This window comes from Stegostoma tigrinum, chromosome 12 (genome assembly GCF_030684315.1).
Source record: "Stegostoma tigrinum isolate sSteTig4 chromosome 12, sSteTig4.hap1, whole genome shotgun sequence".
NCBI lineage: Eukaryota > Metazoa > Chordata > Chondrichthyes > Orectolobiformes > Stegostomatidae > Stegostoma > Stegostoma tigrinum.
The window spans coordinates 72786717-72801512 of record NC_081365.1 but is presented as its reverse complement, the minus strand read 5'-3'; the positions used below and the strand labels follow the sequence as shown (position 1 = coordinate 72801512).

At 41.1% G+C, this 14796-nt stretch overlaps 1 protein-coding gene across 1 annotated transcript in view; it reads left to right on the top strand.

Annotated features, from left to right (window-relative positions):
- The first annotated feature begins 1642 nt into the window (after positions 1-1642).
- The window catches only part of rb1 (retinoblastoma 1), a 174754-nt gene continuing 161600 nt past the window's right edge, over positions 1643-14796 (top strand). Inside the window, exons 1-2 of the mRNA XM_048540579.2 lie at positions 1643-1850; positions 5428-5554. Of these exons, the coding sequence (XP_048396536.1) occupies positions 1786-1850; positions 5428-5554 (192 nt within the window). The 5' untranslated portion in view covers positions 1643-1785. The remainder of the gene's footprint in view (positions 1851-5427; positions 5555-14796) is intronic.

Below are 14796 nucleotides of genomic sequence, written 5' to 3'. Positions count from 1 at the left end.
GTGGACCAGGGTGGCCTGGAGTGAATAGTTCCTGCAGAATGCTGGCTAGGGAGAACAGAGGATGGGACTATGCTTCTGGAGGTGGTAAAAATGGCAGCTTATGGTACTTTGGGTGTGGAGGCTGGTGAGCTGGAAAGTGAGAACTGGTCTTAGAGAATCCTCACCATCACTTGGAAAGACTTTAATGAAATTGACATGAATCAGTTGAGACAAATTACTGCAGATGCTGGAACCTGTACTGAAAACAATAAATGCTAGAGATCACAGTGGGTCAGACAGCATAAGCTAACGTTTTGAGTCTAGATGACTCTTCATCAGTAGGATGTTATGAAGTTGTGTAGAGTAATCATGAATCAAAAGACAGGAAGCTAGAATTTGTTTGTAAAAATGATGGGGAAAGGAGTATGTGGCTCCTTTTAAGAGGTAAAGTGCTTTTCTAAGCTTTGAGATTTATACAGAACATGTCAGTAGCTGAAGATGGTGCAGACAGTTCTGAAATTGAAACATATCTATTGGCTGTGTGATTGGAAACCTTAGACTGGTTTTGATGTTTTGGCAAATAGCTGGAATCAGTTAACTAATTTAAACCAAGCACTTAGCGATTGAAAGAAAGTTGAATTTAAATCTGATGGTTTGGACAATCTGAGACCAATGCTATTTGAAGAAAAATTGATACTTCAACAAAAGGTATATAAGAAAAGGATATTTAAAAAAGTGAGTGAACTGCCATTTGAGAAATAAGCGTTTAGCTCTCACAAGAAATCACTAAGTTCTCAACGTAAGCACCATTTATCCATAAAAAAGGTACTACAGCATTTCCAACTAAGAGCTCTCACAGAAAAACATCCCTGACAGCCAGATCAGCGGAAGAAAGACATTTACGACTGGAGAACGACAGAAGAAAGATACTTAGACTTTGACAGAGTAAATTTTAAATTATTTTCTTATTACTTGGGTTTATATAAGTGGGACTTGTGATTTTTGGAACAGCATAGCAGTAGAATTCAGTTCAGTTAGGGAATAGTAGTGAAGGGGAATTGTGCAGTTTGGTTGTAATTCTGTTAGTTTGTTCACTGTTAGGGTTAAGTAAATAAATTATTACTTATAAAACAAATATCATGGTTTTTCTTTCATTTAGCTGCCCCTTCTCTAAGTTTACTCCCTTTTAGGTGAGGTGAGGCGAGCTTCTCGGAATGTTTCCAGTTTAATTATTCGAAAGGAACCTCGACTCCTGCCTTAACAGATTTGCAGGCTTGTGTTTCGATTTTAAATAAGAGGGGTTCGACCTCTGCTTCCTAACAAAGGGTTGACCGTTTCAAACCGCTCAGCCTCGAGAATTCTCAAAATCATCTGAATATCTTTTTCAACTCCAAGACCTGCTGAACTTTTCCAGAAACTTCTGTTTTTTTTGTTCCTGATTTACAGCATCCGTATTCTTTCGTTTCCTTTTTCCAAATCGTCTTTGTCGAACGGAGTAAACGCCATCGCCTGGGGATTAGAACGGTGAGCATTTGGAAGTATAACGGAGCTAGACCGTTTACTATGGATGTAGCGAAGACGTGACTCACCGCTGCCAGAATCAGACTCATTGTGGCTGGGCTGGCGGCGCTGCTAAGGAAGTGACGCACAAGTCGGAAGCGGCGTGAGTTTGGCGCGGTCTCTGGGCTGTGGTGGCGTCTATTCGGTTTAGAATCTTGCACCCTTTTAAACATTCGAAAGCGGTGGCCTCGAGCGCGAGCTGAACGGTTGCCGCCGCCGAGCCCCACCCACCATTGTCCACACATCATGCCCCCCAAGTCGCTGAGGAGAACGGCCGCTGGTGGCTCCGAGGAGAGCATCTCTCCGGCCAGGTAAGGACGGGGTAACAGGGCAGCAGCTGTTGCTTTCGTCGGCCGAGCTCCCACCTCAGCCAGCCGCGGCCTGGGCACTGGGAGGGTGCAAGAGGTGTGGGGAATACTTGGGTGGTTACCTGTAAAGTGGCTCTCGAGAGCAGCTAATCCCCGCCCCCACGCGACATCTTTCTGTCTCTCTTTTTCGCTGCACTTGTCGTTGCCCTGTGCTTCAGTTTTGTGGCCCTTTACCTGGCTACTAGCCTTTTCCTTCATTGTGCAAAATCCCCGGGAACTTTTAAGTCGGATCGCAGCACCGCAGTAACCTGGTGCAGAACCCCACTGCTGACTCAGTGCTAATTCTGTGAGACCGACTCTGTGCTAAATGTCCAATTTCTACTGTTGTGGCAGTTAAAAAAGGGCATAATCCTCCGTAGGTAGCATTAGGGTAATCTTCCAAAACACCGTATTTATCACATGTAGTGTTTTTGACGATAGTCATTACCCAGAGAAGCTAGCAGACGACCCTTCAAATATAGGGTAATCGGTAGTAGCTGGAATATAGTATAATGCATCATTCCTTGGCAACAGCCTTTTAATTCACAATTTACTTTAGGGGAAAGAGGACTTCGATTTATACAGAGCCTTTCTCGACAGCGCAATACCCTGATGAATTTCTTTTGAACCGTAAGATAGTGAAGGGTTTCTGACAGTCAATTCCTCACAGGCAACTCCCTTCAACAGCAGTGTGATAAAATGTTGACGAGGTGAGAAAGGCTGAACTGGCTCCCTTTCTGTTTTAGCACACTACTCTTTCACACTTAAAACATAGTTTGGTAGTTCAGCATTAAGGAGCTAATTCCAAGGTTTTCTTGAGTGAGTGAAAGAAAAAGGAATTTTGCAACTTGCTAAGTCTGACGAAAAATCAATAAAACACATTGTATTCTTACAGATTTTACATTTTAAAAGGGGACAAGTGCCAAGTACAGACAAGAAAATAATGTTTCAGATAGTAGGAACTACAGATGCTGGAGAATCTGAGATAACCAGGTGTAGAGCGGGATGAACATAGCAGGCCATGCAGCATCATAGGAGCAGGAAGGTTGATGTTTCGGGCCTAGACCCCTCTTCAGAAATTGGGTGGGGGGTGGTGGGAAGAGGGTTCTGAAATAAATAGGAAGAGAAGGGGAGGTAGATAGAAAATGTATAGAGGAGAAGATAGGTGGAGAGGAGACAGACCAGTCAAAGAGGTGGGGATGGTGCCAGTAAAAGTGTATGTTAGTTGGGAGGAGATGGAGGTGGGGCTTGAGGTGGGAGGAAGGACAGGCTGGTTTTGAGATGTGGTGGTGGTGGTGGAGCGTGGGGAGGACGGCGGAGAGATTTTGAAGAAACCACGCGGAGGCTTGGGGACCGCTTTGCAGCACACCTATGCTCGGTTCACACTAAGCAACTGCACCTCCCAGTCATGAACCATTTTCAACTCCCTGTCCCATTCCATAGATGACATGTCCACCCTGGGCCTCCTGCAGTGTCACAACGATGCTATCTGAAAGTTGCAGGAACAGCAACTCATATTCTGCTTGGGAACCCTGCAGCCCAATGGTATCAATATGGACTTCACAAGCTCCAAAATCTCCCTTCCCCATACCACATCTCAAAACCAGCCCAACTTGTACCCACCTCCCTAACCTGTCTTTCCTCCCACATATCCCCTCCTCCCACCTCAAGCCCCACCCCCATCTCCTACCTCATAACTTTATCCCGCCACCCCCTGACCTGTCTGTCCGTGCTCCTTGGTCTGACCTATCTCCTCCCTACCTATGCTCCCCTTTACAGGCTCCATCCCCACCTCTTTGACCTGTCGGTCTCCTCTCCACCTATGTTCTCCTGTATCCATCTTCTAGCCACCTCCTCCTCTCTCCCTATTTATTGCACAGCCCCCTTCCCCTCCCCCATTTCTGAAGAAGGGTCTAGGCCCAAAATGTCAGCTCTCCTGCTCCTGTGATGCTGCTTGGCCTGCTGTGTTCATCCAGCTCTACACCTTGTTATCCAAGAAAATGATGTATCGTTTGAAGGTCCAAAGAGAAATTTTAATCTGGGACCATGGTTGTTTAATTGATGCCTTGAATGCTCAGCAGCAGCAAAATTTGTAGATATCTTTGACTTCTTGGTTAATGGCTGCTTCTGCAATTTGCAGTTCACAGACAATGTCTTCCAAAAGGCTGGTAGAAACCACGGGAAGGGCGAGAGAGAGAGCGCTTCCAGTTCTATTCTTAGAAACCCATTATTCCTTTCTACTTTGCCCAAAAGCTGTTGCTTGAAATATGCTGCATTTGCTTATTTCTGCAGCTGGCTTTATCTTTCTCTCAGATTGGACGCTGTAAGGGTGAGTCTTTTGTTCCACTATATAGAACTTCCAGAAAGGCACTGATGAAAGGTCATCAACCTTACGTTAACTCTCTTTTTAATTCTAGATGCTGCCTGACCTGCTGAGTGTTTATAGCATTTTCTGTTCGTATCAACTTCATAACCATTGCACGGTTTCCTGTCACTGAACCAACTTTAAAATCATGCTGGCACTGTCCTTTTTATTCACATGCTTCAGTTTTGCTGGTGCACACTTTTTGAAAGTCCATATGGACCACGTGAATCATATTACCCTTATGAAAAACCTGTTACTAATTTTTTAAAAAGTAGTAAAAACTCTTTTTGTCTTTGGAAAACACTTGATTTCTGTTATTCATGTATGTTCAAATAACTTAATTTTGTCTTGGATTATTGTTTCTGAAAGTTTTTCCACTGCAGGGTTAAATACTCCATCCTGTAATTGTTGAATTTGTCTTTGTTCATCAGATTCGTTTGCTTGGTAGAATTGTCGTGATCTCAGATATTTCAAATTCAGTGACTTCCTTTACATGTAATTTCGTATGTTAGCTTTATTATATCTTCAGTGGTAGCACAGTGGCTTTGGCAGTTACCATTCATTTGGCAATTACAGTGATGATCATTAAGTCTGTGAATATGATTAAGCAGGTCAATTTATTGCATTTAATGCTTTGAACTCCTTCAGTCCCTAAGGTCCTTGTGCACCCCTTTCAAACCAAATTTACATCATTACTACATGTGACTCCAGACCCACTGGAAGTCCTTCCCCTGGTTTCTCCCAGCCTTTTGGAAGACATTGGCTGCTTCTGCAGTTTGCAGTTCACAGACATTCACCAAGAAGTCAAAGATATCTACAGATTTTGCTGCTGCTGAGCATGCGAGGCATCAATCAAACAACCATGGTCCCAGATTAAAGTTTCTCACTGGACCTTCAAACGGTGCCTTATTTTCGGGTCAATTAGGGACGGGCAGTAAATGCTCGCCTCGGCGGTAATGCCCACGCTGAGTACAAAATAAAAATTTACAATTAAGAATGATCCATTGTTTTGTAATTCATTTACCATTGGCACCATTTATTATGCTGGAGCATAGAACCTGAAGTTTTAATTCATAAAAATAATTGTTACTGAGTAGCTGAGTGCCACAGAAATTAAGGACTCGTCTTTGTAATGTGATTTCGTATTTGTTTTTCACATTGTCTTTTTCTTTTTAGACCTGATCACAAAGACACAGACTTTGTCTTACTGTGCCAAAGCCTTAAAGTGGGAGAAAATGTGAATGAGAGGGCTTGGAAGATTTGGGAGTCAGTATCGGTACTTTTAAATGATAGTATTGTATTGGTAAGTTTATAATTTTTTGGAAGCTTTGGACTCTAGCTTTATTGATTGATTGATGAAAAACAGGATCTGGTTTCTACATGGTTGTAATTAAAATAATATGTACGGGATTACTTTGGAAATGGTGGAAACATTATCTACTGAAGAGTTAGTTCCAATTCTTATTAACTGTAGGCTAATTTTTGAATTTGAAGGTCTTGTTCCATTTTACCTGCAGTTCTCATTCTATCCTGTAGTTTCTGTCCTCTAATTCTTATTTCCTGTGCATCTTTGTTAAGATGATTCTAATCCATTTTAATAACCAGTTCCAAAAGCTAGAGACAAGAACATACCTGGCAATTGATCACATTATTATTTAAAAGCATTATCTTAAGGCTACATACAAAGCAGTACATGCACTCATATTTCTAGAAACCTGTTTGCAATGAACTTCTTAGGTTAGTTGTTAGTGATGTTGACCCAGACTTGTTCTCAATACTTCAAGGTTATAGATTATGAAGAGCGTACTTAGGTTTGCTTTATATGTAATTTGCTCTTTTTTTTGGTGGGGGCTGGGGTAAGAAGCTAATATTGTCTAATTGTTCAGTGATAATGGGAACTGCAGATGCTGGAGAATCCGAGATAACAAAGTGTGAAACTGGATGAAGACAGCAGGCCAAGCAGCATCCCAGGAGCTTGTTCAGATTATCATTATTATTTTGTTATTCTTGGACCTTAGAATACACAATAATAAAGACTTTGTATCCAGAGCGATAGCTATTTTTCCGAGGCATCATTGTGATGAAATGATATGATTTGCCAGCACAAAGATGAACCAGTTTTGACTTAGTCGAGTGGCTTAACTTGGGTAAGCTACATAAGCAGCTCTGTCTTCATTCTATATTTAAAGAGGGGAAAAAAATTCAGATTCTTATAAACGCAACCCCACTATTTTATGATAATAGTTTTTGACTTGGCCCTCTGTCCAACAATTGCTCCACTGATTCTCCACTTTACTGTTCAAATGATTAATTGTCTATAAAGTGTTTTTTGACTTTGTGAAATGAAAGGCAGCACATGCATGCAGATTGTTTAAACTCTTTTGTCTCACTACTTCCTCAAGCATTTTAAATTCTTCCTGGAAGTTGTATATATACAGTCCGTCTTTTGGTCACTTATCGTCATGCTGTCATCACTCTTCAGCATCCATTTTCTTGTTTGAAAATGTGTTAGGGAATTGTACAATGTAAAGGCATATAAACACGTGTTGATATGTTAATTCATTATCTTAAGTTTAAAGCACATTAATCTGTTAAGGACTAATAACTCTGTGGCAAGTCTAGTGAATATTATATGACTTTCAGGAATAATTAGCATTTGGCATTGAGACCAATGTGCATACTTTGCATGGATCTTAAAATCATTACTTTTGCATGAAGCTTGGTAATTATTGTTATCATTATCAAAAGAAATTTTTCTTTTTTGATTTACATTATCTAGTGATTGTCAGTGTGTTATGAAAATAGCTATACTATCAATCAGTTGCACTCATGACATGAAGTGTATTGGATACATGCTCAAGGTTACTTTATTGCACCTGCCATGACATTGCTTGCAGTAAGTCTGTGCTTATATATAAGAGTAAGACCATAAGACGTGGGAGTGGAAGTAAGGCCATTCAGCCCATTGAGTCCACTTTGCCATTTAATCATGGCTGATGGGCATTTCAACTCCACTTACCCGCACTCTCCCCGTAGCCTTAATTCCTTGCGAGATCAAGAAATTATCACTCTGTGCCTTGAAGACATTTAATGTCCCGACCTCCACTGCACTCCGTGGCAATGATGTTCCACAGGCCCATCACTCTGGCTGAAGATACTACTGAAGAGTAGTTCCATGTAAGACTTGACTGGAGCACTGTTTGTTTCTACTGTCATCTCAGCTTTGCAGCCTCTCGTCCGCCTCACTTTTGCTAACTGCTGTTTTGTGGTCCTGTGTATTTGTTTAGTATACTTTACCTGGGCACAGTAGTGGAGAAGATAGGCTGAGGCAGAACTATACATGAGTGATGTAAAGAAGTAATGATTTGGATGACAAACGAAAAAGGACCCGGAACACGACTGGTCTTTGAAGAATTTGAAGAAAAGTATGCATTTCAATGTCTCAGCAAACAACTTTCGTACTTGCATACTTAATTAGAAAATTAGTGCCATTGATGTGGTCACACAATGATGACAATACACTGGAATCTGAAGTGCACCTGTCATGGAACAGGAATTATTGCACCCATTGATGGTGCCTTCCCTCACTGCCCTGCTTGTTGCCCTCACCTGTTTGCTGGCTTCCCTTCTCGCAGCTCCCTTTGCCAGTTCCACTAATAGGATCCCTTTTTGGCCAGACCTTTGCCATCTTTTCATAGATGCCTCAAATGAAATAGCACTAATTGCCCTTTCTAAACATTAGTGTTTATCAGCCTGCTTTATGGCAATTTGAAGGATTAAGTGACGTCTCAGGCTAGGAAATCCTATATTGAGATTGTGTGTAACTTTTACTTCTGATGAACTGTGTCTCATGGATGTGCGCTTTTGAGCCGATCTGATTTTTGCCTGTAATATTTAATGTTGTGTTAATGCCATTGGATGAAGGATGGCCTCACTCAAGCTGAGACTTTGTCTTCATAATTGCATTGCTGATCATGACTTCAGTACTATCCTGGGCAGATGTCCCTGACATGGCAGTTGTTTGCTGAGACATTGAAATGCATACTTTTCTTTAAATTCTTCAAAGACCAGTAGTGTTCCACAAGATGTGGCTCTGGGTCCTTTTTCGTTTGGCATCCAAATCATTTATATAAAGGAAAATACAGGAAGACATAATTAGTAAGTTTGCAGATGACACCAAAATTGGTGTCATTGTAAACAGTAAAGGTTTTCTATGATTACAAAGGGATCTTGATTCAACGGGTCAATGAGCGGAAAAATGGCAGATGGTGTTCAATCTGGATAAATGCGAGGTATTGCATTTTTGGTACAACAAAGAACTGTGAGCTTATACAATTAATGATAGGGCCTTGGGCAGTGTTGTAGAACAGAGGCGCCTAGGGGCTCAAGTGCACAGTTCTTTGAAGTTTGCATCACATATAGATAGGGGGGTTAAAAAGGCGTTTGGCATGCTTGCCTTCATTGCTCAGCCCTTTGAGTATAGGGAAGTCATGTTGAGGTTGTACAGGACATTGAGGCTTCTTCTGGAATAGTGTGTCCCGTTCTGGTGACCCAGTTATGGGAAGGATAATATTAAGCTTGAGAAGGTTCAGAAGAGATTTAGCAGGATGTTGCTGTGTGTGGAAAGTTTGACTCCTAAAGAAAGGTTGGATAGGCTGGGACTTCTTTGACAGGAACGTAGGAGGTGACGTTATAGAAGTTTACAATCATGAGGGGTACAAATAAGGTTAATTGTAGGTGTCTTCTCCCTAGGATGGGTGATTTCAAGACCAAGGGCACATTTTTAACATGAGAAGAGAAAGATTTTAAAAAAGACGTGAGGGGCAAATTTTTTTACACCAAAGGTTGTTCGTGTGTGGTATGAACTTCCTGAGGCAGTGATGAATGTAGGCACATTTACAACGTTTAAGTGACATTTGGATAGGTACATGAATAGGAACGATTTGGAGGGATGCAGGCCAGGAGCAGGCAGGTGGGACTAGTTTAGTTTGGGATTATGTTCAGTATGGACTGTTGGACCAAAGCGTCTGTTTCTGTTCTATATGACTCTGTGAACATAGCCAAGAAATCCATTGTCTCTGAACTCATCTCTTTTACGGTATGGATCATCAGGTCCTGGTGATTCATCAAATTTTAGTTACTTTAGTTTTTCTTTGCAGATATTATTAATTACCTTCATTTGCCTATATCTGTTACCCCCTAGGTAAAGGGGAGATGGTGGTAATTTCCCTGAGCTTGCCACATAAAGGCCCAGGCTAATGTGCTTACAGCCGTAACTGGTAGAATTTAAAATTCAGTTAACCAGGAATTGAGAGCTTGACTACAGTAAAAGTGACTATGAAATGGTGGTTGACGGTTGTAAAGACTCATTTGATTCACTGATGTTCTTTAGGAAAGGCAATCTGTTGCCCTTGGTTGTTCTGGCCTACATATGACTCCAGGTTTACAGTAATGAGGTTGACTCTGTTAACTGCCCTCTGAAATGGCCTAGCAAGTCATTCAGTTCAAGGACAGTTAGGGCTGGGCAGCAAATGCTGGCCATGCCAGTGATGCTCACATCCCACAAAAGAATCAAATAAAGGTTACCTTCCATTTGTCATATGTAACTCTGCGTTCTTCTGTGAAGACAGACACAAGACGTTGTTAAACGTGTCTGCTATTTGCTTACTCCTAATTAAAAATTCTCCTACCTCTATTTCGAAAGGACCAGCATTAAATTAAGCTTATTTCTTTCTTTTCATACATTAATAAAATCTTCCAACCTGTTTTTATACTCCTGGCTAGTTTGTTTTCATTCCATTGGAACGTAAACTAACTTTTTGAAGACCCTTTGATTAAGATGCAGCCAGTCCTCAAACTACAAAATAGTCTTCGCAATGTTGTAAACCCTTGTTAATCCAAAACTGCACTTAACATTCAAAATAAGTTACAAGTGGATCTTCCTTTCTGATTTTTATTTTTTCTTTTGTTGAAAATTTTGAAGCAATTCTTTTAAATTTTCAAATGTTACATCATAGAACATAGAACAGTACAGCACAGAACAGGCCCTTCAGCCCACGATGTTGTGCCGACCATTGATCCTCATGTATGCACCCTCAAATTTCTGTGACCATATGCACGTCCAGCAGTCTCTTAAATGACCCCAATGACCTTGCATCCACAATTGCTAGTGGCAACGCATTCCATGCTCTCACAACTCTCTCTGTAAAGAACCCGCCTCTGACATCCCCTCTATACTTTCCTCCAACCAGCTTAAAACTATGACCCCTTGTGTTAGCCATTTCTGCCCTAGGAAATAGTCTCTGGCTATCAACTCTATCTATGCCTCTCATTATCTTGTATACCTCAATTAGGTCCCCTCTCCTCTTCCTTTTCTCCAATGAGAAAAGTCCGAGCTCAGTCAACCTCTCTTCATAAGATAAGCCCTCCAGTCCAGGCAGATTCCTGGTAAACCTCCTCTGAACCCTCTCCAAAGCATCCACATCTTTCCTATAATAGGGCGACCACGACTGGACGCAGTATTCCAAGTGCGGTCTAACCAAAGTTTTATAGAGCTGCAACAAGATCTCACGACTCTTAAACTCAATCCCCCTGCTAATGAAAGCCAAAACACCATATGCTTTCTTAACAACCCTGTCCACTTGGGTGGCCATTTTAAGGGATCTATGTATCTGCACGCCAAGGTCCCTCTGTTCCTCCACTCTGCCAAGAATCCTATCCTTAATCCTGTACTCAGCTTTCAAATTCGACCTTCCAAAATGCATCACCTCGCATTTATCCAGGTTGAACTCCATCTGCCACCTCTCAGCCCATCTCTGCATCCTGTCAATGTCCCGCTGCAGCCTACAACAACCCTCTATACTGTCAACGACACCTCCAACCTTTGTGTCGCCTGCAAACTTGCTGACCCATCCTTCAATCCCCTCATCCAAGTCATTAATAAAAATTACAAACAGTAGAGGCCCAAGGACAGAGCCCCGTGGAACACCACTCACCACTGACTTCCAGGTACTGAATTAAAATTTCATCAGTTGACATAATGGAATTTGAATCCACCTCGTCAGGGTCCCTTGAGTACTGTCTGGCGACATGACCATTGTCTCCCCCAAAATTGCTCCCTCACATAACATTCAAATTCCAGTGCAATCATTAGGACTCTTAGTTCACTTGTGCCTCTTATTGGTGTGCTCACACAATATATATCTGCAGCTATCTCAGCATGGAAGATGTCCCAACTGTTTGCATGTTCCCTGTCCAGCAGTTTGATTTTACCCTTTCTAATCTAGAGATACTGGAGTGCTTCTATGTTGCCTTACGTTGAGTGAGTAACAATATCTGGCACCTTTTTGTCTGTAAATCATTGCAAAGGGCAGTACATTCATTCAGCAAATCAAAGAACATCAACCAATGATACTTACACAGTAAAATGGAAAAATTAATGAAGAACATTAATATTATTGCCAAAATTAGAGTATTCAAACAGCGTTTCACTGACATTAGGAGTTAAACCACAGGTAATCTGTTCAATCATGTCACTCAGTGGAAATGGGCGTATTGAAAGAGAGAGAGTCATTAACCAGATAGTGTAGATGCGGTTTCTGAATCTGCATATCCTGAGCTTTGATATGGGACTCATTAACCATCAAAAAGTAACAAGCAGGTTAGTTCCACTCTCAATTACAATGGAACAACATTTAAAAAGTGTTTATGGAAAATATCTTAGAACATACAGAAAGTGACATTTCATGACAGCAACAAATTTAATCAAATATTTTTCAAATTAACAAAGTGTGATGCAGCATAAATTATTTCCAATTGGGCACATAAGAGGTGAAAACGTCGACGACGTAACAACAAAAAAATCTAATTAGCTAGACAATCCAACAGTACAATGGAACAGAGAAGGTGCTAAGGACAAAGGGATGTGATTTGGCTTGCCTCCACCACCTTCCAGTGCACAACTGAACAGTATCAGCAATTAAGATAATAAAGTGTGAAGCTGGATGAACACAGCAGGTCAAGCAGCATCCCAGGCGCATCCTTATTGAAAAAATGCAAAGATAATTCTTAACTCTCTTTAATTTTATATCTTAATGTCAATGGTTAGAGGCTTTAAGAATGTTAATTTGGCTCAGTATTAATAGTCAGTTGAGTAATTAAGTAAGCCAACACAGGTTTGTCAAAATTAAATCTTCCTTGGCCAAATGCTCAAGTTTTTGATGGCTTAATGCAGAGACTTCATGAAAGGAATGAGCTGGTTGTGGTTTACATGAACTTTGACTGGTATTTGTCAAAGTGCCAGTCAGCAGATTTCTTTGCACAAGAAGAGCTCACAGAATTAAAGGAACGGTAGTATAAAATATGTTGTGACATGGAAGTATTGTATTGAAGAGTTGGCCTTCAAGCTGGAGGAAGGTTAGGGCACCTACCCTTACTGATGTATATTAATGATCTTGACCTGGACCTTTGTTGGATAAGACTCAATTTGCAGATGATGTGAAATGTGCAAGTATTGCAAACTTTGAGAGGAGAAACGGTTTCGTGGAATGGGTGGACGCGTAGTAGCTTAAATACTTCATGGCTTTTCTCCAGTAGATTTCATCTTGGTAAAAAGACTGCAGAGAGACGGGATAAATTAATGGGTACATTTTTAAAGGTGGTGCATGAACAGAGAGATTTGCGTGTATATGTGTATGTAAACCATCAAAGATGGCAGGACACGTTGAGTGAACTGTTACTAAAGCATGCAGAATTCTAGACTATTTAAATAGGAGTAACAGTACAATAGCAAATAAATAATATATTTAAAACCTGGTTCAGATTTCAAGACTGGTTCAGGCACAACGGTAATCTTGGGTCCAGTTCTGGGACCCAAGCTTGAGGAAAGATCTGAAGATATTGCAGAACGTGTTACAAAGATTTACAAGATTGATTTCAAGGATGAGGCACTGCAATTAGGGGGATTGATTGGTGAAGCTGCTCTTAGAGAAGAGTAAGGTGAGAGAGGAATTGTTAGAGGTGTTCAAAATCATGAGGTGTCTGGATGGTGAGAAACTTTCCCTTTGTTGGAAGGTTCAAGAACCAGTGGACACATTTAAGGTAAATGGCCAAAGAAGCAACAATGATAAGGGGTAAACATTTTTTTACACTGCAAACAGTTAGGGTATGGAATCATGGAATATACTACCTGCAGCAGAGACAGGTTCAGCTGAGGCCTTCAACAGGAATTGAAATATTTTCTGAACAGAAAAAAATGCGTTGGGCTACAGGGAAATGCAGGGGACTTACACTGGATGAATTGCTGATGCAAAGGGCCAGCATGAATATGATGGGCCGAATGACAACCTTTTTGCTGTGACAATTTTATGACCAAATTTGCAGTGGATGTGAAATGATGAATTTCAATAAGCAACAATAGTCTGAATATTCCTGGGAAAAGAGACACATTTGGTCAAAGCTTTTCATTCTGGACTCATTGGGACAATTTGCACGAAACATTAATATAAGGGGAAAACGACATTAATAGTGTATGAGCGGACAGTGCTGATTGTTTGACAAATTGATTGATTTATTGTTGTCACATATACTGAGATACAGCAAAAAGTGTTGTTTTTATGTTATACTGGCAAATTGTAACATACAAAAAGTGCACCAGGGTAGCAGAACAGAGTGTAGAATACAGTGTTACAGCCATAGAGAAGATGCAAAGAGAGAGATCAGAATTAAGATTTGAGAGGTCTGTTAAAATGCCTGATAACAGCAGGGAAGAAGCTGTTCTTAAACCTGTTCATACGTGTAGGGCCAGGGAGATGGCAGTTTGGTGGGCTGGAGTTGATGTGAGTCATGACTAACCTCTCGAAATGCTCCATAATTATGGAGGTTAGAGTCACTGGGTGGTAGTCATGAGGCACTTGGATGATGGTTGTCTTCTTGAACCAGTTTGGGACTTCAGATCTTAGTAAGGAGAGATTAAAGATGTACGTGAATACTCCTGCCTGCTGGTTCGCACAGGATCTGAGTGCATGGGCAGGCATTCCATCTGGGCCAGTCGCTTTCTGTGGTTTCACTCTCAAGAAGCCCAATCCAACATCTGCAGGGGTGACTGTGGGTTCAGGTGCATTCAAGGCTGTTGGCATATGTGACATAATTTCAATAACCTCCAGTTCAAAGCGAGCATTGAATGCATTGAGCTCGTTGGGTAACGATGCACTGATTCTGTTCAACTTCGCCTTGTAGCCTCTAATGTCATGCAAGCCTTACTATAAACAATGATTGTCTGTGTGGTTGGTCTGGGTTTCAAATGAACTCTGGTACAGGTGTTGTTGTGAAGAATGATGATTGACAATTAACTGTCAAGTATTGATTAAATATTAAGCCCGACAAGTTTACACTTGTCAAGGGATTGCCCTGATAAATCAACCAGAAAGTGACTACCTATCAATTTTATTGAGTAGGTGCAGACAGTGTAATGGCATGTTTTGTCTGCAAAGAACAAGATCCTGTGTATAATGCGTGTAGCTTCCAATGCATGCAAGTGCACCACAC